General features: G+C 41.6%; 1 protein-coding gene across 6 annotated transcripts in view; it reads left to right on the top strand.

The window, feature by feature from the left end:
* LOC137098670 (disco-interacting protein 2 homolog C) overlaps positions 1-21,819 on the top strand; it is a 163,861-nt gene extending 142,042 nt beyond the window's left edge. For all 6 annotated transcript variants that reach the window (XM_067475159.1, XM_067475161.1, XM_067475160.1 and 3 more), the window contains 14 exons: positions 5,646-5,726; positions 6,185-6,308; positions 6,747-6,868; positions 8,030-8,141; positions 8,333-8,442; positions 11,622-11,752; positions 12,581-12,749; positions 12,849-13,019; positions 15,470-15,531; positions 17,861-17,918; positions 18,006-18,080; positions 18,381-18,555; positions 18,730-18,853; positions 19,196-21,819. In XM_067475159.1, coding sequence (XP_067331260.1) covers positions 5,646-5,726; positions 6,185-6,308; positions 6,747-6,868; positions 8,030-8,141; positions 8,333-8,442; positions 11,622-11,752; positions 12,581-12,749; positions 12,849-13,019; positions 15,470-15,531; positions 17,861-17,918; positions 18,006-18,080; positions 18,381-18,555; positions 18,730-18,853; positions 19,196-19,448 — 1,767 coding nt within the window. In that variant the 3' untranslated portion in view covers positions 19,449-21,819. The remainder of the gene's footprint in view (positions 1-5,645; positions 5,727-6,184; positions 6,309-6,746; positions 6,869-8,029; positions 8,142-8,332; positions 8,443-11,621; positions 11,753-12,580; positions 12,750-12,848; positions 13,020-15,469; positions 15,532-17,860; positions 17,919-18,005; positions 18,081-18,380; positions 18,556-18,729; positions 18,854-19,195) is intronic.
* The last annotated feature ends 92 nt before the right edge of the window (positions 21,820-21,911 follow it).

Below are 21,911 nucleotides of genomic sequence, written 5' to 3'. Positions count from 1 at the left end.
AGTAAAACTCTTCTTAAAACTGTTCAGATGCTTTATTTGTGTTAAATTTGTGCTAGTAAACGTAAGGCAGGAAATAAGAGAGAGAAGTGGATGAGAAATGGAGTTCATAAGAGCAAGAACACACTGACATCAAGGCGGAGAGCATATAGACAGGAGAAAACGAGTGTAGAGGCAACAAAAAGCAGCAGGCGGTGTGTGTCGCTGACAGAACGTGTTTTCCTCTCTGACCGAGTGTCATCAGTTACAGCTTCAGGCAGCCGGCGGCTGCACACAGTCTGCAGACGCTAATGAGAAGAGAAAGGCCCCAAATAACAGCAACCGCCAACTCCACCGCAGCAGCAGCAGCCTCTGTCATCGTCGGCCGCGCTCAGAACAGCAGCATGCTGCCTGGTTGTTTGTTTGAATGTCCCCAGAGGCATGTTCACGAGCTGTCCCAGCGTCCCCCAGATTCAGCTTGAATTACAAACAAGCCCATTTGGTTCCTGTTACTCTCTGTTATTGTAGTTGTGTGTTGAGCAACCTTCACTGGTTCTGCCATTGTGGTTTATTACCATTCGTGGACGCATTGGATTGATTTTTGAACTTCCCTAACTAACCTGTAGACATCATCAGGGGAACCTGGTTGCAGATTAAGACGGAAGACCACCATCAATAATAGAAAGTAATTGATAGTAGTCTGAAGTTGTCGATCTCGGCAGAAGATGGAGCTTAAGATGGGGAAGCTAAGGGTCGAAAAAGCCATTGTTCCCAGACACAAAAACCATCAGGTGCTTTTAGGGTTGTGGCCAATTGGTGTCAGTACTCCCATCAGCTCAAAGACTGGCTGCAAAATGTGATATGTGGTCACGTTTGAACCCTAGATTATTGGGATTGCTGTACAGGGAATGTCTCTCTTTAAAGGACAAACCATTAACGGTCAAATGAATGGAATCCATAAAATCCGCTCTGATGAGGTTTGTCTCCAGCCCATTTCTTTTTAGATAAAAGAAGTTTAAGAAAAGGAAATAAAAAGCCATCTACTAAATTGACTCTGTGTTAAAACACTGGCCTTTTGTTGACGGACTTCTGTTGCTTTTTATTTCGTGCTGTTGCATGAAATACTCCAGTACCAAACGTTTTTAGTGAACTACAGGAATTAAGTATTTTTAAATAATGATCTGACAATTCCACAAATCCCTGAATATTTTTTGATCTGGAAGATCTTTTATTTTATTTTTTCAACCCAGAATTTGTCCACTTTTAGTGTTTACTTTATTTTAGTTTGACTGACAGCACCTTGTGCACCTTTGTGTTGCTAAAAGGTCCCCAGTTGCAGTTGTAGCTAAATACTACATTCACTGAGCTGCTTGGACAAGGACTACTCGTGGAAAAATCACTAAATTGGACAAAACATAACTGCAGATTTGACAAACTTGCTCTGTTTTCACATTTCAAGTGAAATTAAACTAACAGACCCAAGGCTTGGTGCCAAAATTACCAGTCCAAACAGAACGATTGGCTCTGCTGCAAACGGCGTTTCTTCATAGCGACGTGTTTACTCCTGCAGTTTTTAATTGACTTTGGCAACTTTTCTCTGCGGCTGAAGTAGAGGGTCACGCTCCCGCAGAATGAGTTTGTGATGTGGGAACGATTGGTGTCATTTCTCTGACGGGAGAGGTGCATTTTGTTGCTCTTCTCATGGCTAAAAGGATGAGCTTCATTCAGAATTAGATTTGTGATTTGGGGATTGTGTGTGTGACAATGCTCGAGTTGGCTGCTGATGAATCTATATCTGCTCACACATGGCCTGAATGTTAATCAGGTTGAGAGGAGGAACAGCAGCTGAGATTTGATGCTCACTTTTGCGATGCTTTTCACCACCACAAATACTTCTGATCGTGTCCATTAACTCATTCATCATCTGTCTGTTCATTCATCCATTTTTGCTTTGATAACTAATTTCACAGAAACCTCCTCCCTCCATGTCCAACCCTCTGAAAACCAAACCCTCTGTGTGAATGATCTCCTCTTACTCCTTTGTTTATTGACACTGTGTGTGTGTGTGTGTGTGTGTGTGTGTAATAGAGTAAAATGGGATTTAGCTTGAATGTCTTCTCAGATTTCTCTTCTGTTAGGGTTTGTTTATACAGGGAAGGTTGACTGATGGTTCACTCTGTGCTGCTGCACGTTTGCACCAAAACTGACTTATACTTGGTAACAAACACAATAATGGATCCTGAAACTTACAGCTATAAAACATGTTTTAACATATATTCTTTTTAATCTAAATTTCAATCAGTCTTTGGGGTAAGTGTTAGTCAGTGGTAGAAAGAAACAAAGTACAAGTACCTTGTTACTGAACTTATGTAAATTTTTCACATATCTGTACTTTAAGTAGATTTAATTTCTTACTTTTAATACTTTAAGTCATATATAAATCATGCATTTACTTTTACGTTAGTAGAAATTTCAGTGGTTACTTATACTTTTACTAAAGTACAAGTTTAAGTACTTCAGTCACGACTGGGGTTTGTACTTGGCAGTAGTGGAAAAGAAAACGCAAACCTTTGGAAGTAACAGCATAGCATAAAGTGGCTTGGTCAAGAAAGATTAAAAAAAGGGGGAGAGAAAATATTATGTAAAATAGTTATGGAGTGATGCAATGTTAAAGACAGACCAAGATCCAATGTCTTAATATAATCCTGGAAGCTGTAATCATACCCAAAATGATAGGTACTTTTCAATACGTCTGCCATTAAAGATGTTTTAAACATTTTGTATGTTTTATATGCTAGTGTCAGTAAGAGGAACAAACACAGCACTCCCTGAAGTTTCTATCTCTTTGTGAATGCTGTTTGAGAAATGTTTACCCAAAATGATCCATGGTTCTAATATTTTGGCCTCCTCATTCATTTTAAATAGGGTGAACATCAGAACCACCTCTTCTTATATTGCACTACAGTACAACTCCACCCCCCCACTTTGACCTCCTTTAATTAACCCATAGTAAAAATATCACCTTTCTGACAGTTTCTAAGAACTAAAAACTAAGAAATTATAACCGTAAAACCATAAAAAGTAGAATTCATGGCAGAGCCACTGTATTGAATTGCATTAAATTGAACAGGTGGTCTAATGTTGTGATCGGGGTATTTGCACAGGTAGAGATGTACATAGGAAATATTGTGTGGTTCCAGAGGGGTTTTTGTGACCTAGGTAAAATACAAATAGTGCAGTAATAAATTATTCTAAAGGAGAAAAAGCGATATTAAAGATATTAAAAAGGCAGCTATTATAGTAGTATTATGATATGAAAATTAGCGGTAGGAAGTTATTTGTGTTGGTGTCTCCAGTGTCAATTCAAATGGAGACAACACAGCTTTGATCTGCAGGCAGGTTCCTCTTTATTCTCCATCTCAGTCAAGGCTGTGGCTTCATGCATGTGCAGTCATGTGGCTTTAAGGCATTTTGGAGAAACCCCTTAAAGCAAATGGTAGCTGTTAATATATGAGGCAGAGAACTGGAAAGGAAGCACACTTTCATTTGCTCTCATAAAATTTTAATGAAACCTCAAAGTTGAGCTGACAAAAAGCTGAGCGATATTTTCATCAAGGGGAGAAAAAAAAAAAAGTCTTTAAATCATTGTGCCCCCCAGAGATTTGCGATGCACAGAGATGGCGTTGAGTAGATGAGAGCACGTCTTCGCCAGCCAAACTCTGCGGTGCGGCTACTCGAGTTAAAGCCGTAAAACGGGAAACTGCAGAAAGGAGCTGAGTGATGAGTTTAGCAGAACACTCTAGGTTATATACACCACTTACAGAGTTCCTGTGCAACAAATTAACAGTTATAACAACTGGAGCATTTGTCTTTCTGACAGTTCATATAAAAAATACAGTACAATTATCCTCCAGCCTCGCGTATAAATCAGACTCTGTTTGGATGTGGGACTTTTTTGGGACAGAGTTAATTCTGTGTGTGGAGGTGTTGTACCACCACTTAAAGCTGCACTTAAAACAATGTTTATATATGAAAAGTTTACTTTTTTGCCACGAGTGGTTTAAAAGAATTTTAATTTGATTCCTAAAGGGGCTTAAGAGAGGTTCCAAACTTTACAGACGAGCCCCGTTAATCACAAAACTATCATCACAACCTCCAGTCTGTTGCTACAACTGAATGAATCGGGTAGTAAAAATGGGAAGGAAAAATAATCACGCTTGCCTGTTTTTAACCTTCCACCAGGCTCATTAATAGTTCTCTAAGCATTATCCTTCAATTTAAGCTACCGGTCTCTGCCTGTGAGATTTACAGTGCAAATCAAACGCACCCTGGCTCCTCCCAGATGTGACCAACACTGCTCCTGGCGTAGCGGAAGTCCGTTTGCTTTGTGGTTGGCAGATTAGGGCTCTGAAGCATATGTTGAAAAATTCATGAAGGCAAAAACTGTCTGTCTGTCTAAGTCTAAGTGATGATGACATAAGTAAAGCTGAATACAAACTCTGCTGTGCTAAAGTCTTCAGATCACATTAATAACAGTCATACCTGTGTTTCTAAGAATATATTAAAAAAATGTGACATCAGCAACAACAAGGGTTATATGTAGTAACTAGGACTTTACCTGAAGTTCGCTTTGTTTTCCAAAGTTATTTTACCTCCATATTCCTGTGGAGACTCTACAGTCCATGTTGTCCTCGCTTCTCCATCCAGGATCTTGCCCTAAATCTGTGCTTTGTTCATCTTTCTTCCTTTTTTTGTTCTTCTCAGTAAAAGTTACTCCATTTATTAAACTTTGGTTGCTGTCATATTTGTTTTGGCAGAAGAACGCGTGAGAATTTGTGGCAAGAGTTGCTCAACTGCAGTGGATTGGTGAGGATTTTATCTGTTTGATCTGTCCAGCAACTCGTAGTAGAAGGGGAAACTTTTTAGTACTTGGTATCAGAAAGCATTAGAATTTAAGTACTTTCACTCAGTCTGGTGAAAAAAGACAAATCCGGACATCTTTAGTAATTATGTCACTGAAACTGGCACATCAAGCCTTATTCAGGAACCACACCTCATTACTTCCTTTTGCACCTCCTTAAAAAACACACACAGCTGTAAAAATGTGACCCTGAACCGTCACGTTTGGCTACGTTTGGCAAGAATTACAGTCAACATCAAAGCTTAAATACTGGTGTATCTCCGAGCTAACCTGCACTATTGAACCTGTGTTCCATCAATTAATTGCTCACGGAATTTAAGTTTTGTGTGTAAAACTGCGGTGATAAGTTGAATAAGCGTTGAACCGCCTCTAATTGCTGGGAGTCTACAAATACGTGTTTGCGGTTCTTGACTGTTGAAACTAAGATGTACTCATTTCCCTGAGCTTGAGAAAACAATCATGTGACTAATAGTTTATCCCAGGGTCCCCAAACTTTTACATGCCAAGGCTCCCAGACAGCATTAGCTTTGGCCCGGAGCCTCCTTTGTATAGACGTCTTAAAATCCTATTGACAATACTGTAACATTGTCAATGGGCCCTGAATCATAACAAAACTTCCAATTAATGAACTAACAGTGAAAACAGACTGGACTCTCTGTGTCTGCCGGCTGCAGGACTCACGTGTTGAGGTTGTGAATATGAGTCATCCGCCCAGTCTCACTGTTCCTGTATTGTTTATTGGTTCCAGTTCCTCTTCCTGTCGGAGGTGTTACAGTGGAGAGCCCAGACCACTCCGGATCACATCCTGTACACACTGCTCAACTCCAGAGTAAGAGCTCACAACACACACACACACTGTGCATGATCATATAGATTCATAGTTTGTGCCACTTTACTACTAGTCTCACCCTGAATGAGCGTCCATGTAGAGATGAAGGTGCACAAACACAGAATCAATGAATGCTTTAACATTATTTTATAGTTTTCCTGACAATAATAAAGAAAACCCATACACAGTATATCTGCTATATTATGATACAGTTACTTGATGTAGAATGTTGAGAACAGGTATGAAAGCGAGTAGAAATCAGTTATGTGTGTTTGTGTGTTTGTGTAAATTGCCTCTGTCTGACGGCTAATGTTAGTTTTCACAATGACAATATGATCCACTGATTTGTTTACAGCTGTTCAGCTTCAAGATGCTGCAGCGGAAAATATGACATGACGTGCTGATACACACTGCTGATTGAATGTGTCACTCATCTTTTCGTGTGTGTCTTCCTGCAGGGTACGATAGCCAGCTCTCTGACTTGTGTTCAGCTGCACAAGAGAGCAGAGAAGATCGCCGCCATGCTGGCTGAACGAGGCCACCTGCAGGATGGAGACCACGTCGCACTGGTCTACCCTCCAGGTAAACAATACATTGGAGCAATTGTCAGTATTTCAGTGGGACACGATCAGGGCTGAACTTTGTAAGGATGCGTTAACTTGTGTGCCGACACATAAACGAGGTCAAAAGGTGATTTTTAAATGAGGACGTTCAGGGAGTTCAGTTGGGAGAGAGAGAGAGAGAGAGAGAGAGAAAGCACCTCAGGGAAAATGAAAGATAATGGAAAGAATCCTAATTGCCCAGGAGCCTGACGTCCATCGTGACAGGACGGACACAGCCGAGTAGCACGAATCCTCAGACGTGAGATTGACTTAAAGCAGCGTTGAGTTACTCACTCTGCCCCTCTCCGTCCTTATACCTTTGTCTTCCTTTCTTTTATTGCAATCATTTCCCCTTCACCCTCTCTTCTTTCACCTCCCTGAATATTCTTCACCTCCTTTCGCCAACTTCCTCCTGCAGGCATCGACCTCATCATTGCATTTTATGGCTGCCTTTATGCCGGCTGTGTGCCGATCACGGTGCGACCGCCTCACCCGCAGAACATCGCCACCACGCTGCCCACAGTCAAGATGATCGTGGAGGTAAAAACACAGTCCTGTCTTTATCAGCCATATATATATGTGGTTTTAAGAGGACATCACCCCCTTTTTCTTTCTTATTCTTTTTTTCTTCCTTCATTTGATATCAGCTTTCAACCGCCCTGTAATGGGAGAAACAATATTTGTGTGAGTTTTGGTGCATATGTGAATTGTAAATGTAAAAACTAGAATCTGTGCACTGACTGGTTTGAAGTGATAAGTATGTACAGAACCTGTCCAGCATCTAGATTTTCCTTTGGGGAAAATTGGGCTGATTTTTGGAAGAAAAAATTATTTTTGGGATGTCTGCTGGCATCTCCTTCCAAGTTTAAACGTGTCCTTTATACTACAAGTTTTATTTTTTGTGGAAATAATCTTTTGCCAGAAAGTAATCAGGAGGAACAAATCCACACGCAGAATCCACTTTTCCTCTGGTATTTGGAAAAAAACAGCTGCTACAGATGAAATATTAATTCATCTGTAGCAGCTGACTTAAAGTCCTGTTGATGAATTTGAATCTGTTCTGAATTTGCGTTGGACAAATACCACATTTCCAGCAACATGTAGATGGAAAACCACCTGGAGCTTACATTTGTGACATGGCCTGAAATCGCCAGATTTGGAGGTCAACAGGTTGAAATACATACTTTATGTTTTTTCTTCAAAATTGACTGATCACCCTGGTTTATTAGTGTTTTTGCAGTATTGTATATTCATTGTAATTTACATTGTCAACCCAGAGAATAGTAACAAATCTGGACATATTTGGGCAAAATAGCTGTGTGTTATATAAAAACAGACTGAGCACGTCCTGTTGAATCCACTTTGCCAAATAGTTGTTACAAATCAGAAACCTAAGGAAGACGAGTGAAAGGCCAAAGTGAGTTGACAGCTTGCAGAAAAGCTGAAAACCAGCCAACAGTGAATGAATAATGTGAGTTATGGATCCTCACTCGTGATTCTGGAGAGCTGACAGAAGGCGTGTAGGAGGTCGGAGCTACTGTTAGTCTGCTGTTAATCCGACAGGAAGCTGATTTTAACAGTTTTGGTTAAAAGTGTGATTTAAAAGAGATGCTCATTCTTCCACACTGTTGGACGATGGTGTCTCATTAATCTGTCACTGCTAAGGCACCAGGTCTCAACTGTCCGCTCTGTGTCGTGCAGGTGAGCCGCTCGGTGTGTGTGATGACCACACAGCTCATCTCCAAGCTGCTGAGGTCCAAAGAAGCCTCGGCCGCCGTGGACGTCCGGACGTGGCCCCCTGTCTTGGACACAGGTACAAACGCACACGGGCAAAGACGCTGTAAAATGAGTGGTGTTTCTCACAGTCAGACTCGATGCATGTTTGTTACAAACTCTACAGACTGTCGAGTCAAATCAAACGTAGCTGTTTGCTTGTTAAACGAAGGATAGAGGCTGTGTGCTCCTGAAGCAGCAGTGATATCAGCTGCTTGATTCTCTCTTTAGATGATTTGCCAAAGAAGAAACCACCTCTGTTGTATAAACCGTCCAACCCCGACACCCTGGCCTACCTGGACTTCAGCGTCTCCACCACTGGCATGCTCGCTGGAGTCAAGGTAAAAAATGCTGAGCGGAGTCTTAAATGGTGCAACAGAGGTCACTGAACCCGGGCGAAGGCAGTCGCTCTGATATTAAAAACCTCAATAGTGACTCATTTATGACCCTTTACTGTACAGTAAACAACTAACAAAAATCTTCTCTTAACTTCACTTGTATAATTTGCCTGCATCAGTTTATTACTGAGATTAATGGCACTTCCTGTCATGGTGGAAAAACGGCAGAGAAACATTGTCCTGTTTGCAAAAATAAAGTAAAGCACTGGCTACATAGCCCCATATGACTTACATTTGCTTTTAATTTCTATGAAGAGTAGCCATTTATTGTCTTTGTTTGCAGGTACTAACATATTATAAAGTATCAAAGTGGATAAACTGGAGCTCTCATAAGAATCAATGTGTTTGTTTTCACGTGTTCCAACTTGTATTTACACTAATGTAACTTGGTGATTTTGGTTCCATCCTCTCACTGCTTTCTATCATGCCAACATTTTAACGTTATTATATATTATATTTAACATTAATAATTAATGTTTATTTTTTTATTTTATTTTACATTTTTTTTGTGTCAACATGCAAACTGTGTTTTTAGGTCACTGACTCTGGAAAAACTCATGAGGGTGAAGATTTTTAGCTCTGATTTCAATGTCTAGCTGGTAACATCATTATTTCCTCGGTTTGTTTTATATGTATTAAGAAGGAAATGCGATTTGTCCGTTTCTGTGAACACGCTGTTCAAAGTTGGCCTCTGCTCCACAGCTCAGCAAGTGAGAGAGAGCATCTATGGTCGAGTGAGCTAGAGAGTGAATAGAGAGAGAGAGAGGCTTTAATGAGGATAGAGCACAAATTCAGACAACTCGTGTTATTTTTGTCTCTGTGGTTATGTACCAAAGCAGAAACAGCTGCACAATCATGTGGGAAGGATTTTTATGAACGCTGCTTCCTTTCTGACCTGTGATTGGTCGACGGGACTTTATCAATCTAAGATTTAACCACTGAGCTTTGGAGGCAGATGTTGGTGACATTTAAAAGATGAAAGTGTGTGCGTTTGTTTGAAACCCCCAAAGCCTGTTTGTAACAAACAAGACCTTTTCTTGCTTGGCCTCTAATCCGTCCATGTCAAAACCTTTAGTTTTACAGCTCACAAAGCAGATTCACCAATTTTAATATATAATATTTTAAAGCTTTATTTTCTTAGAGATTTGGAAATTGCGGTATTCACATTAGACAGCTGAAAATGTTAATGAAACTAAAGACAAATGTCAGGATAATGGCCGCTTTTCTTGCTTCAATGAGACGTTTCAGTTATTATTCCATTAATGCACCCAGATTAAATTGGATGGGGGTCCTGACTCTGTCGGATCTTTTTCTCTGTGATGTGTTAATATTCTGTCAGGACATTTCCATCAGCTCCAGCCAGTGACCTGAGATAACAGTGTACATTAGACAAGACAGAGAACAATTGTAACACTGTCACAGTCTTTGTAATGATTTCTCTATTATACATGAGGGAAACAGGAATTTTTAAAATCTTTTTCACTTGGACTCATTTGGTTGTTTCATGTCAGGATTTCCAATGTTCCTTGGATTGTGATCCCTCATTATTAGCACATTAGTTGTAACTTGAGCAAAAAAAAAAAAAGTAATTCAATTAATTTCCCACAAACAGTGAAAAATGCCTTGAGTTTGGTTTCTAATCTGCTTTCTTGTTTTTCCTTCTGTCTATGGACTATGTCTATGGACTGCTGCCTCTATGCAAGCTCTAAAAAGCTCTGAGATAAAGCTGTCAAGCTCAAAATTTCCATTTTACATTTAGTCATTGAGAAGACTCTTTTATCCAGAGCGACTTACAAGTGTCAAGGAGAAAACATCAAAGCCAAGTTCTATCAGAAAACGGTTTGCATTTCATGAGGTGTTGTGTTTTTGGGGAATTAAGAGTCTGCAGCCGAGGGGCTCAGTACATGCATGGGCACATTTTTACCTATATACCATGAAACTGAACAGACCATTGCAGTGTTTCCCCTACACTGGTACAGGCACAGTGGGCAGCATTCCAACAAGATCCCTCACCAGCTAAAAGTGCTGCACCAGAAACAAAGAACCAAACATCTTTTTGTGTGTGCAAAACCCCTATCATCCTCTGTCCACCGTGCCTGAAAGCGTTTGTAGGGCAAACAGTGCTATTGCATTCTGAAAGATTAGTTTCCATCTGTGATTCACAAAATATTACGTCACTGATGGGAAAATGACACATCAACATCAAGATTTTTATGCATTTGTGATTTCCAGCTTTACACAGTGGTGCTTTGAGCTAAATGGCAACAAAATCCCAATGACAACATGCTGAGTCTTTGCAGGTATGTTTACCACATTTAGCATGTTAACAATTTGTACGAAGCACTAAATCTGATAACAGCTGAGGCTGAAACCCAAGTACTCAATTCAACTTTATTTATGTAACGCCAATTCACAACAGAATCATCTCAAGTCACTTTACAGAATAAGTACTGGATAAATTTAAGTTTTGCCCTTTAGGACCATGTGGTCTGTACCAAATTTAATGTCAATAGCTGTTTGACGCTGAACAGTAAAGGGATAAATGGAGCCAGTCAGGTTCATTCTGTGGAACATTTGCAGTAAAGTCAGTAATTCACTCGGGCAGGGTGGTGCAGTCCGTTTAAAAACTACTGGAAGCCAGTGAAAAGAGGCCAGAATCAGGGTTTCTTTTACCTGTCGAGCCGAGCAGCAGCATTTTGAACCATCCAAAGATGAAAGGAGGCCAAATGACTGACACCAGAGTGAAGTGCGTCGTAGGAATGTTGTTTCAAAATCATGAAAGCAAAGGAATGAGCAGCAGACTTGATGTCGTTTAGCATTATATTCACCGTGGAAAAAAACAAAAAAAACATTTCTCTTTAATAAACTGAGAAACACACAGTAATGAGCAGGCCACAAGAAAACAATGCCAGCTATTTATTCTTATGTGCTGCTAATTGCTGGTCCATTGTGTTTAATGAATGAATCAGTCATTGCTATGATACGCAGTGCTGCCAGTAATCAAGTCAATTTATCCGGTCACTGCTGCATCCAGGGCTCCTCACCTCCGACGTATCCACCAAGACAAATGATTTTAGGGCTGAGCGGTGCATTAATAGCTGTACATTTCCTCTACGCTGCAGATGTCCCACACAGCCACCAGTGCCTTCTGTCGCTCCATCAAGCTGCAGTGTGAGCTTTACCCGTCCAGAGAGGTGGCCATCTGCCTGGACCCGTACTGCGGCCTGGGCTTCGTCCTCTGGTGCCTTTGCAGGTCAGACGGTGCACACGCATGAAATTCAACAAAACCTGTGTCCTAAACGGACAATCCAGGAATTATAATAATAATTTGGGGGAAAATGCTGAAAATATCAATGTAGCTGGTGTTAATCAGGCTGTAAGGTAGAAAACGAGGTCAGGCAGCGTCGGATAGTTGTTTTTTTGCTGTCTAAAGCTTTTTGGATGTTGTGCTCCACCATCACAGTACATCTGACGACAGTTGCTGTGTAGCACAGGGACAAAGCGATGTTCTTCCCCCTCAGAGCAGTGCTGCAACTTTTGGCTATAAAACTATATTAAACCATTACTTGTGGTGGTTATTTGTATTTTTTTAAGTATCTGGGTTTTAGGAAATGGCAGTCAGGACTGTGATCGTACGTGTCGACCCTTCACGTGATCCCATTATGGGAATGCAGTCTGGACTAATGGGGAGACGTTGATAGCATTTTTTGATTGCACGGTTTTCCACCGTCACTTATTTCCTTCCCTTTTCTTTCAGAGGGAGAAGTAGTTGGTGTTTGAGAATGAGAACAGTGATTTGTTTTAGACATTCTCAAGTCAAACCACTGGATTTGCATCGTCGCTCTGTTTTACAGTTTATCCCCTGATTCAAATGTCATTGCGCCAATAAAGCGATTTAAAGACCTCATCATGTCTCTGAGAACTGATGATGACGTTTCTGTTTTTCCGCGGACACTAGTAACAATTAGACAGTAGCTCCAGCCCTAATGTCTACATTTTTAAGAATTGTTTCCCCCTGTAAAGCAAAGCAGTCCCTCCATGTTTCATAAGTGCTCTCCTGGCCTGGCTTTTCTCTCTGCAGTGTGTACTCAGGTCACCAGTCCATCCTGATCCCTCCGTCCGAGCTGGAGGTGAACCCGGCTCTCTGGCTGTCGGCCGTCAGTCAGTACAAAGTCCGCGACACGTTCTGCTCCTACAGCGTCATGGAGCTCTGCACCAAGGGCCTGGGGCTGCAAACCGACTCGCTGAAAGTAAGAGAGGCATTTAATCAGTTTAACTGAAAACAAACTCTGAGACCGAGGACAAATGTTATTTGGCTTAATGTTCTTCATCGTTCTTGCTTCCTTCAGTCACGAGGGCTGGACTTGTCCCGGGTGAGGACTTGCGTAGTGGTAGCGGAGGAGCGTCCCAGGATAGCACTGACGCAGTCCTTCTCCAAACTCTTCAAGGACCTGGGTCTCCACCCTCGTGCCGTCAGCACTTCTTTCGGCTGCAGGGTGAACCTGGCGATCTGTCTGCAGGTCAGTGACATTTGTACTGTACAGTACATTCCTGCTTTTCTCGGTTTTTGGCTTTCTCACAGAGTCCGAGCACATTTTGTTGTCGTGGGGTTTTGAGTGAAGGTGGAAAAACGAGCTGCTTTTGTTCTTTATGATGATGATGATGATGATGATGGAAACTCTCCAGCTGACCACAGCTGTTTAGTTTGATTGGTGCACATGTAAGCTGACGCTGTGGTTTGGAGATACTTTCATGTTGAGTGTTCTTTGTTTGAAAGCAGAGGGAAAGTGCAGTACATGTAGTACAAAAGTGCTCTTTGCTGAGCAACAAACCACGAGCTTTGAGCAAAGCACAGCAACTTTCCTTCACACTCAAGAGGAATTTGGCAGCATGCAGGTGTTCGCTGTCTCTTTTTTCTAGATTTTCCGTGGTCGTCAGTTTTAACTCGCTTAGCCTTGTGGTTGGTTTGTTTGTTTAGTTTTTATTCTTTGACAAATTGCTGCTTTCAGGGACTGTGGACTCCTGCCTTTCCCAACATTCCCAGATAGAACTTTACTCTACAGTTTGTTCGTCACCGCTGAGGTTGTGAAGCCACATTACTGCAAACGTAGTTGTTCTGCATTGTTTCCAGAGGCTCCTGGGAACATGAATAATTTCTGGCTTCAAAGTGTAAAAAAACAAATACATGGATGACAATGCAAGAAGTGGTTATAAATACGCTTTTTGCAGAAGGGTGGATTTTCAGCCACTGATGGCAACATGCTTGTGGTGACTGTGGACTCCAGGCTGCAGAGAGGTAACGTTAGAACAAGCGACACTCATCTCTTCTTCCTCAGTCTGTGGTCTCTCATCACAACGAAACCACATTGAGACATTCACATTTCTCTCTGCATTGCTCAGACGTTTCATCAAATAAATTTGAAAAAGTCCCATATTTGCTGTTGTTCTTAGAGTATTTGGAGATGAGGTTTATTTTTTTTGTTCTTATCCTGTGAGTTCAGTGTCGCCACAGTGGATAAACTGTCCACATGTTGATTTGGCACAGTTTTTACACCGGATTCCCTTCCTGACGCAATCGTCCCCAATTTCTACCCGGTTTGGAACCGGCACCGCTGGGGAGGGGAATAGGCTTGTTGAGGGTTCAGCGTCTTCCCCAGAGATGCTTCAACATATAGCTGGGATGGGGAATCGAACCACTGACCTTTTGGTCCGTGGACGACTGCCTTACAAACTGAGCCCCAGAGTATTTGGAAATTAATAGAAGAGTAAAATGTAATCTGCTGCTGGTTTCTATACAATTTATTAGTAAAATTTAAATTTTGGACAGATTGAGATGCAGCCCTGCACATATACTGTACAGTCGGTCATTATGACGGTTTCTGAATTATAGTTTACACTCAGCAGTTCTTTCTAACTGCATCAAATAATACAACCAATTAAAACAAGATAATTTAAAGGCTGAATTATTTTACTTTCACCTTCCAGCAGCTTTTTCGTTTTGTTTTTTATTTTTTTCATTTTGGACATTTTGTCTTCCGTCCCTCATCCTCCACCCACATATCTCATACTTGGTTTTGTCTCTGCCCCTCTGCCTCCTCCTCCTCCTCTGCTGCCCCTCTTTGCTGCTGTAGCCTCACAGGCTGGGAAAGCTTGCCGACCAGGTAGGGAACCACCATCAAACCCCCCCATTCCCATTCAATTCAACTTTATTTATATGGCGCCAATTCACAACAAAGTCACCACAAGGCACTTTTTCTTAGTCTCATAGTCTTATAATCCGTCGACGATGGCATCTAGAAAGAGTCTAATAGTTGAGCTTGTATCATTGACGTGATGCTGTTTTCCGATCTGTGCTCTGGGTGTTGGGATTCCCAGCATGCCGCTGTGTACCTGGTGGTTGGCTCGGTAAAAGATTTGTGTTTTTATTTTTGGGGGATGGTGGAGGAAGAGAGGGCAGAAAGGGGGTCTCATCTCGTTCTTTGTCTATTGATCAGACGTAGGCTGACTTTTTGTGTATAGACAAATACATGAGCTGCGTGCACCACGATGGAATCACTCAACTTCTTCATAACCATTTCCCTCCATCTTTTGCCTTTTGTTCGCATGTTAATCAGCTAAATTCAGATTGAAGGACATTAAGTCCTTTTTGGTGGTTTTTTAAAAAAAAGAGGGAAATGTTGGATTTAATTTTCTGTTGTTGCTTATTTCCTCCATAAATCATCCCGTAGTTGTCCCCACAGTGTAGTGAATGTTGGTGTTATTGGGGTCCCAATGTTTGCAGTCAAACCCAAAGCTTTTCTGTGCGCCGTGAAAGGAAAAGCTCGTCTCTGTAAGCACTAATGCACGAGCAGTAGCTTCCATCAGTAGAAACGGAAGTAGTAGTTTTTGATCATGCAGTTGGTCAGTGGTGGTCGTTTGTAGATTATGCTAATGTGCAGCATTAACTTCTGGTGTTGTCGTTTTTCCTCAGGGCACGTCGGGACCCGACCCTACGACCGTGTACGTTGATATGAGAGCGTTACGACACGACAGGTGAGTTCAAGAACTGGGAAACTACTTCTTTACTTATTGTGGTCACAAGATAAATGCGGTCGAATTCTAAATGAACGCGGTTTCAACAATCTCCATTCAGACCCTAAAGCCAACGACGAGCTTTATGCACTCACAGTCTGAGTCTGCAGCCCGGATTAGCATATTCATCTGTGCTGCAGACCGCTCTTGCTGTTCAGACATGAAAAAAACCCATGAAGCAGACACACTCATCCACTGGGTGACACATTTCTTCGTTCCTAAATCCTTTACACATTGAACTAAAGGGAACCCGTCAGCTGCTCAGAGGCAAAATCTGTGGTAGAATTCTGTTCATTTAAGGGTTTTGAAGCAGGATGAAACATCTCACGCTGTGGAGCGTGTGTGGCTGGAAACACAGGTCCACGGACAGTTTCCGATTTTATTTGCATTAAGTTAACCGCCGAAACAGCCTGAACCCAGTTGCACCCAACATTCGACATTTTAACATTTTACTGCGACATGTTGTCACAGTGTCGCTGGACAAAACACTGAGTTCAGCCGTCCACAACATTTCCCCCCAAAGTGCTAGAATATAAAAAGTTCAGGTGCATAAGAAGCTAGTTTGAGAAACAGAACGCAATAGTCACATCCTTTTTTTATTTTCTCATGTGAGTTGTCATCCCACCACCCTCTCACACAAAGAATTCAAAAAATATATTGTGTCCTCGCCACCATTCGTGTCTGGTCCTGTGGGATCTGCGTGTTCTGGGCAGCTTGTGTTTGAATGTGAAGCAGCAGTGGGCTGTTCAGCTCAGCAAATAAAGTTATTCAAATAGTTGTTTTGCTGCTAAGAACCATCATTCTGGGCTGACAGTAAATATATATATATATATAAAAAAATTGAGATGCTGAAAGTTTCTTCAAAACAATATGATTATTTCAGAAATGTCACCTCGACACCTCAGCTGTCGCCTTCACAGCCTCTAAAGCACTTTCCAGTCTGAGAGAGCTTCACTTAGTCACCAAGTCATCCCATCACAACCAGTCACATTTCAAGCTGGATGACACTAGAAATTGCAACTCAGGAGCCTCCAGAATTAGTTGTGGCAGAGTTTTGTCTTTCAGGGGTGAAAGTCTGACTCCATGAGGTTTAGGAGTTGCTGCGAGGGCTTAACGGCGCGTCTTAAAGCGCTGAACTGGCTGGTTCCAGGCATCCAGAGGTGGACGACAACTCCTGGATAACAAGCAAAACTAAAGTGTATTCAAATATCTTGTGACAGGGTGGTCTGCTGAGATGAGAGGAGCAACACTGAGACCACTTCAGCTCAGTAAGGCGCCAGCTCACAGCCCAAAACTGCACAATGTCAGTTTAAACATGCCAGGAGCTGTTACCAGTCCCAGTCCCAGACCAGTGTGTCTGGGAAACTCCACTTTTTTTAAAGCCAGCCCATCATTATGGTGTTCAGCCTGTGTCTGCGAGCGCTCTGCTGTCGTTTCCATCCAGAGAAGTCACAGTGCGCGAAGCAGTGAAGCTGCTTTGTCCTGCTGTGTATAAATATAACTGTCAGTGTGCGTGATTACATGTAATCACTGCTGATTTAAGCAGGACTCTTTCCACCAGACACACTTGGACTTTCTTGTTTATAATCTAACCAACCACTTCCAGCAGTTCCCCTTTGGGGATCAATCATTTTCTTTAACTGTAGTGGGCAGAACACAGCTGTAATTATTGCTATTTCCCAGCAACCTTTGTTATTCCAGCTCAAATTTCATATGTGCAGATTAAATTTGAAGCAGTGATGCACAGCTGCACATCTATTTTATTTATTTTAACCAAAGGGGTCTGAAAACACAAATGGATTAAATAAATTAACAAAAAACTATGGAGCGTCAGTAATGTGAGAGATTCTATGACTGACATCTTCCCTCTGTATTATGATTTACTGCTTTATTATGTTCACCCAACAGAAACTACTGTCCTGTTGTATTAACACTGATGTTGCTGAGGCTGAGTTCAGGCTGTTTTACAGAAAAGCTGATTCAAATGTGTGGTCATCTTTGAAGGATCGTGCCTTGTTTGTAATTTAGCCTGTCAGTTTGCAGTAGTAAAACCATTTCACATCCTCCAGAATGATTCCACACGTCCCTGAATCAGTCTGAATGGACTTTATGTCACAGTGACTCGCGATTTCCCGCTGTAATAAATGCAGCAGCAAGTATAACAACAAGAGCTAGTTATCGTAGTTTGTGTTTCGAGTGTGACTGCAGCGGTGTCTTAGCTTCGCTCGGTGATTCCGTTGTGATGCATTTATGAATGGTGATGCAGCAGCTCTTGGTTTTTGCTCTGCAGGGTCAGACTAGTAGAGAGGGGGTCACCACACAGCCTGCCGCTGATGGAGTCTGGGAAGGTGAGTGTGTGCGTGGTTGTTGAATTTTAATGTTGTTTATCAGTTTTCCTCTGGCTCACTTTGCTATTTCGTCTGATTTGTGAACAGATCCTGCCAGGGGTCCGGATCATCATCGCCAACCCAGAGACCAAGGGACCAATGGGAGAGTCGCATCTGGGAGAGGTGTCTGAACTTTTAACCGTAGAGAACAGCAGCAGACAAATTAACGACGTGGATCATGACACAATATTATCTACATATAATCTGTTCTAAGCGAACGTGTCATGACACTTTGTTTCTTAATTGAATTGTTGCTCTCAGCAGATAGTTGACTGGAACATTTTTTTATTAATTTGAAGTTAATCTATCAAATCAGTTGTTGCTGCTTTGTTGACTATTCACAGTTGTTTTCAAACGTCGGCCATCTACAGTATTTGGCCAGCGATACGGCCGAAATCCTAAATTTAAGTGTGGTGTCTGTAGATCTGGGTGCACAGCGGACACAACGCCAGCGGCTACTTCACAGTCTACGGTGACGAGGGCCTGCAGTCGGACCACTTCAACTCCAGGCTCAGCTTCGGAGACACCCAAACCGTCTGGGCTCGAACCGGGTACCTGGGCTTCCTCCGCAGGACCGAACTGACTGACGCCAGTGGAGGTAAATATATCTTAGTTTTAACCATAAGACCAAAGTGACCGGTCACAACACACAAAGCTATTTTCTATGTTTGAGTTATTTATCATCACTTTATTAATTAGTTCTGTATGGGTCATTTTATTCTGTGTGTGTGTGTGTGTGTGTGTGTGTGTGTGTGTGTGTGTGTGTGTTTAGAGCGGCATGATGCCTTGTACGTGGTTGGTGCTCTGGAGGAAGCCATGGAGCTGAGAGGAATGCGTTACCACCCCATCGACATCGAGACCTCTGTCATAAGGACCCACAAGAGCATCACAGAGTGGTGAGAAACAGGACACACACACACTAACACACACACACAAACACACTGATTGTGGCCCAACACTACATCGTCTCGATCCCCATACAGATGCCGAAACCAACCCTGACTCTTCTGGACTCATGTTTGATTAGTTGTTAACCTGGATTAGCTTGTTTGTGGTGATTCAGATTTGTTTTAACTGCCAAACATTTAAAATTTGAAAAAATGTCCCTTTCTACTGCACCAGGTTGTGATCGAAAGCCAAGCAGACATGTTCCACGTTGGCATTATTTCAACGGGCATTTAAAAACATTTCTCGACAAGAACTGATTTCTTTTAAAGATGCTTCTTTTGTGCCTCCAGCGCTGTGTTTACGTGGACCAACCTGCTGGTGGTGGTGGTGGAGCTGGACGGCTCCGAGCAGGAGGCCCTGGACCTGGTCCCCCTGGTCACCAACGTGGTGCTAGAGGAGCACTACTTGATTGTGGGCGTGGTGGTGGTGGTCGACATCGGCGTCATTCCCATCAACTCCCGTGGCGAGAAGCAGCGCATGCACCTGCGTGACGGCTTCCTGGCCGACCAGCTGGACCCCATTTACGTGGCCTACAACATGTAGCTCGCCTCTGGTGACGCGGAGGAGGATGGAGGTTCATTTAGGAAGATGCAAACACCGTCTGAGTTTAACACACAAGGGGAGTAATGGACATTGTTGCCCGTCTCTTAGGCTTAGTCTCCCAAGCTGAGCACCACCAACTCACTCACTCCCAAAACCAAACGGTTCCGCTTAGGTCAAGGCAAAGGTTTTAGTCTGTACGAGGTGGGTTTGTGCTCAGCCTGAGAGGAAATCCAGCCACCTCCCTCTTGGGCTGGAAAGTAGTCCCCATCTGTTCTGTTTACAAAAAGTGGCTGAAGAGGACAATCGTACCTAAACTCTGGCTTTTAAAGCCACGTGTGGCTGAATTGATTTTTTCCTGTTAAATATTCGCTTTTTGTTTTTTTTTGTTTTTTTAAACATCCTCTAAAAGGTTTGTGCTATTTTTTTGAAAAGGATATAAACAAAAAACAATTGCGGCAAAGCTATTTGCCCCGTTTTTACAATATCATAAGCAGCGAGATATGTTTTGATAGTGTCTGGGGGGGGTCGCAGCTGTTTCACAATAAGGTACTAAACATGTGTTTCTTGTTGGCTTTTTTTTTATTATAAGCATAAGTGTTCATTTTTTTTTAATAATTCGTTATTTTGTGACGCGTCCATCCCATCTCAGCATAAAATGTGCTAATTTTCACAAACCAACAGCTGCAGCCTTCGAGTTTATTTTTCCATATAAAATGCTTCAGCTGAAGTGCAACAATTCAGAAATTCATATCATGTAAGTATGTACAAACAGAAACTGATTTAATTTATTTTGTTTCTCTTTTAAAAAAAGTAAAAGACGTTCAAGAATGTTTTGCTCTTGAAGATTTGCTAATATACAAGAAACATTGTATTATGTCAGGTCAAACAGACCTGCATAATATGAGAAATATAAATATATGATTATAGATTATATTAAAAGATGAGTTAATGAGTCATCCCAGACAGAAGCAGTTTGACACAGTGCTATTTATCTACATAATGGTCTGAGATGTTTTAAGTCTGTCAAATGTAAAATTATTGCAAGAACTGAAGAGTTTCATTCCTGAATCCAAACAGTTCATAAATTCATTTGTGACAGATAATTCCCCTAAATCTTCATTTAGCGAGATCCATATTTCTGACTATATGCTTTGAGTCAGTAAATGACGCCTCTTATCCCTTGTTAAAGCTCCACTGTGAGGTTTTTGACCACTAGTAGAACCGCAGAGCAGCATTTTCATGAGCGCGTCCCTGTTTTTGTTTGGTTTTGAGCAGGAGCATGCAGACGAGTGCACAAAACCATTTCACTCAACAGAAGCAGAGCAGCTCTAAAGGCAGTGAAGGACTAAGCCAGTGATGCAAATGATGCCAGATGTGAAATATTTAAACGCTGCATTTTGGTGAGTAACACTGAATGTAAATGCTACTATAGTTTGTCCACAGATGCTGCACAGATTTTTAGGTTGTACACTTAAACTGCAAACACTTCCACTGCCTTTTAAAAAGTATTTTTAGAACTCTTTTGTCCCGTAAATGTAGTATAATTGAGTTATACTGCAGTAGATGGGCTCCAGATTTTCTTCAGGTTCACTATTTTTAGTAAAGCTTTAATTATTCGTTTTTTTTAAATACACCTTTGAAGGGACGCAAACTGATTACATATGTAAAGCAGTGAGAAAACTAAATGCATTTAATGAATAACTTGTGTGTTTGTGGGGAATAACTGGTCATTCAGGCAGATCGAGTGGATCACTTAAAGCATAGTTTGCTATGAAGGGGAGTTGCTGACCTCTAGTGGTGGCGAGGGAAGTTACAGCATTGACACTGTTGGTGTTCTGAAATTGTAAGGCTGTAGAGGTCAAGAGCTTTTCTGATCTTTCAATTGTAGTAAATTGACTTTTATCGAGAACGTCGCGTTCAAATGGAATTGTTTCCTGGAATGAAACTCCCCAGTACTGCGCTTGTTCTGCTCCAACTCCTCCACCAGGGAAAAACGTGACTCCTCATCCTCACATTAGTGTCAGGCAGAGAGCAGCCACCACTACTGTATATATCAGTTCAAAATTCATATTTTTACATAGATGGATCAATCAGGGCTCATCACATTGATGTCACGACAGGAAGCAGAAGGTGAAAGTGTTTTGTGTTTTTTTTTTTTTTCCCCAAAGACCCTTTAACTCATTCGAGCTTTGGAATGGTCAAAGGTCACGTCCTGAGAATTTCTTTGTAAAAGGAAAAAGGCACTTTCTTCTCTGTTTGCTTTCTTTTATCAGCAAAATGTATGTTCCCTTTTTGTTTTAAGGTTTTAAAAATGTTTGCATTGGCATAAGTCTTTCAAGTAAATAAATATTCCAACGGTTTTGACAGTAAAGTTTGATTTTTTTCCCTTATTATAATTTAAATTGAGTTAGAAATGTTAAGTCTTTACATTGACTACCCAAAATGTCCCTGAGGAAAATTGAA

The sequence above is a fragment of the Channa argus genome, chromosome 14, assembly GCF_033026475.1.
Source record: "Channa argus isolate prfri chromosome 14, Channa argus male v1.0, whole genome shotgun sequence".
NCBI classification, from domain to species: domain Eukaryota; kingdom Metazoa; phylum Chordata; class Actinopteri; order Anabantiformes; family Channidae; genus Channa; species Channa argus.
Note: the sequence above shows the minus strand (reverse complement) of the source record. Positions and strands in the feature narration are given on the sequence as shown.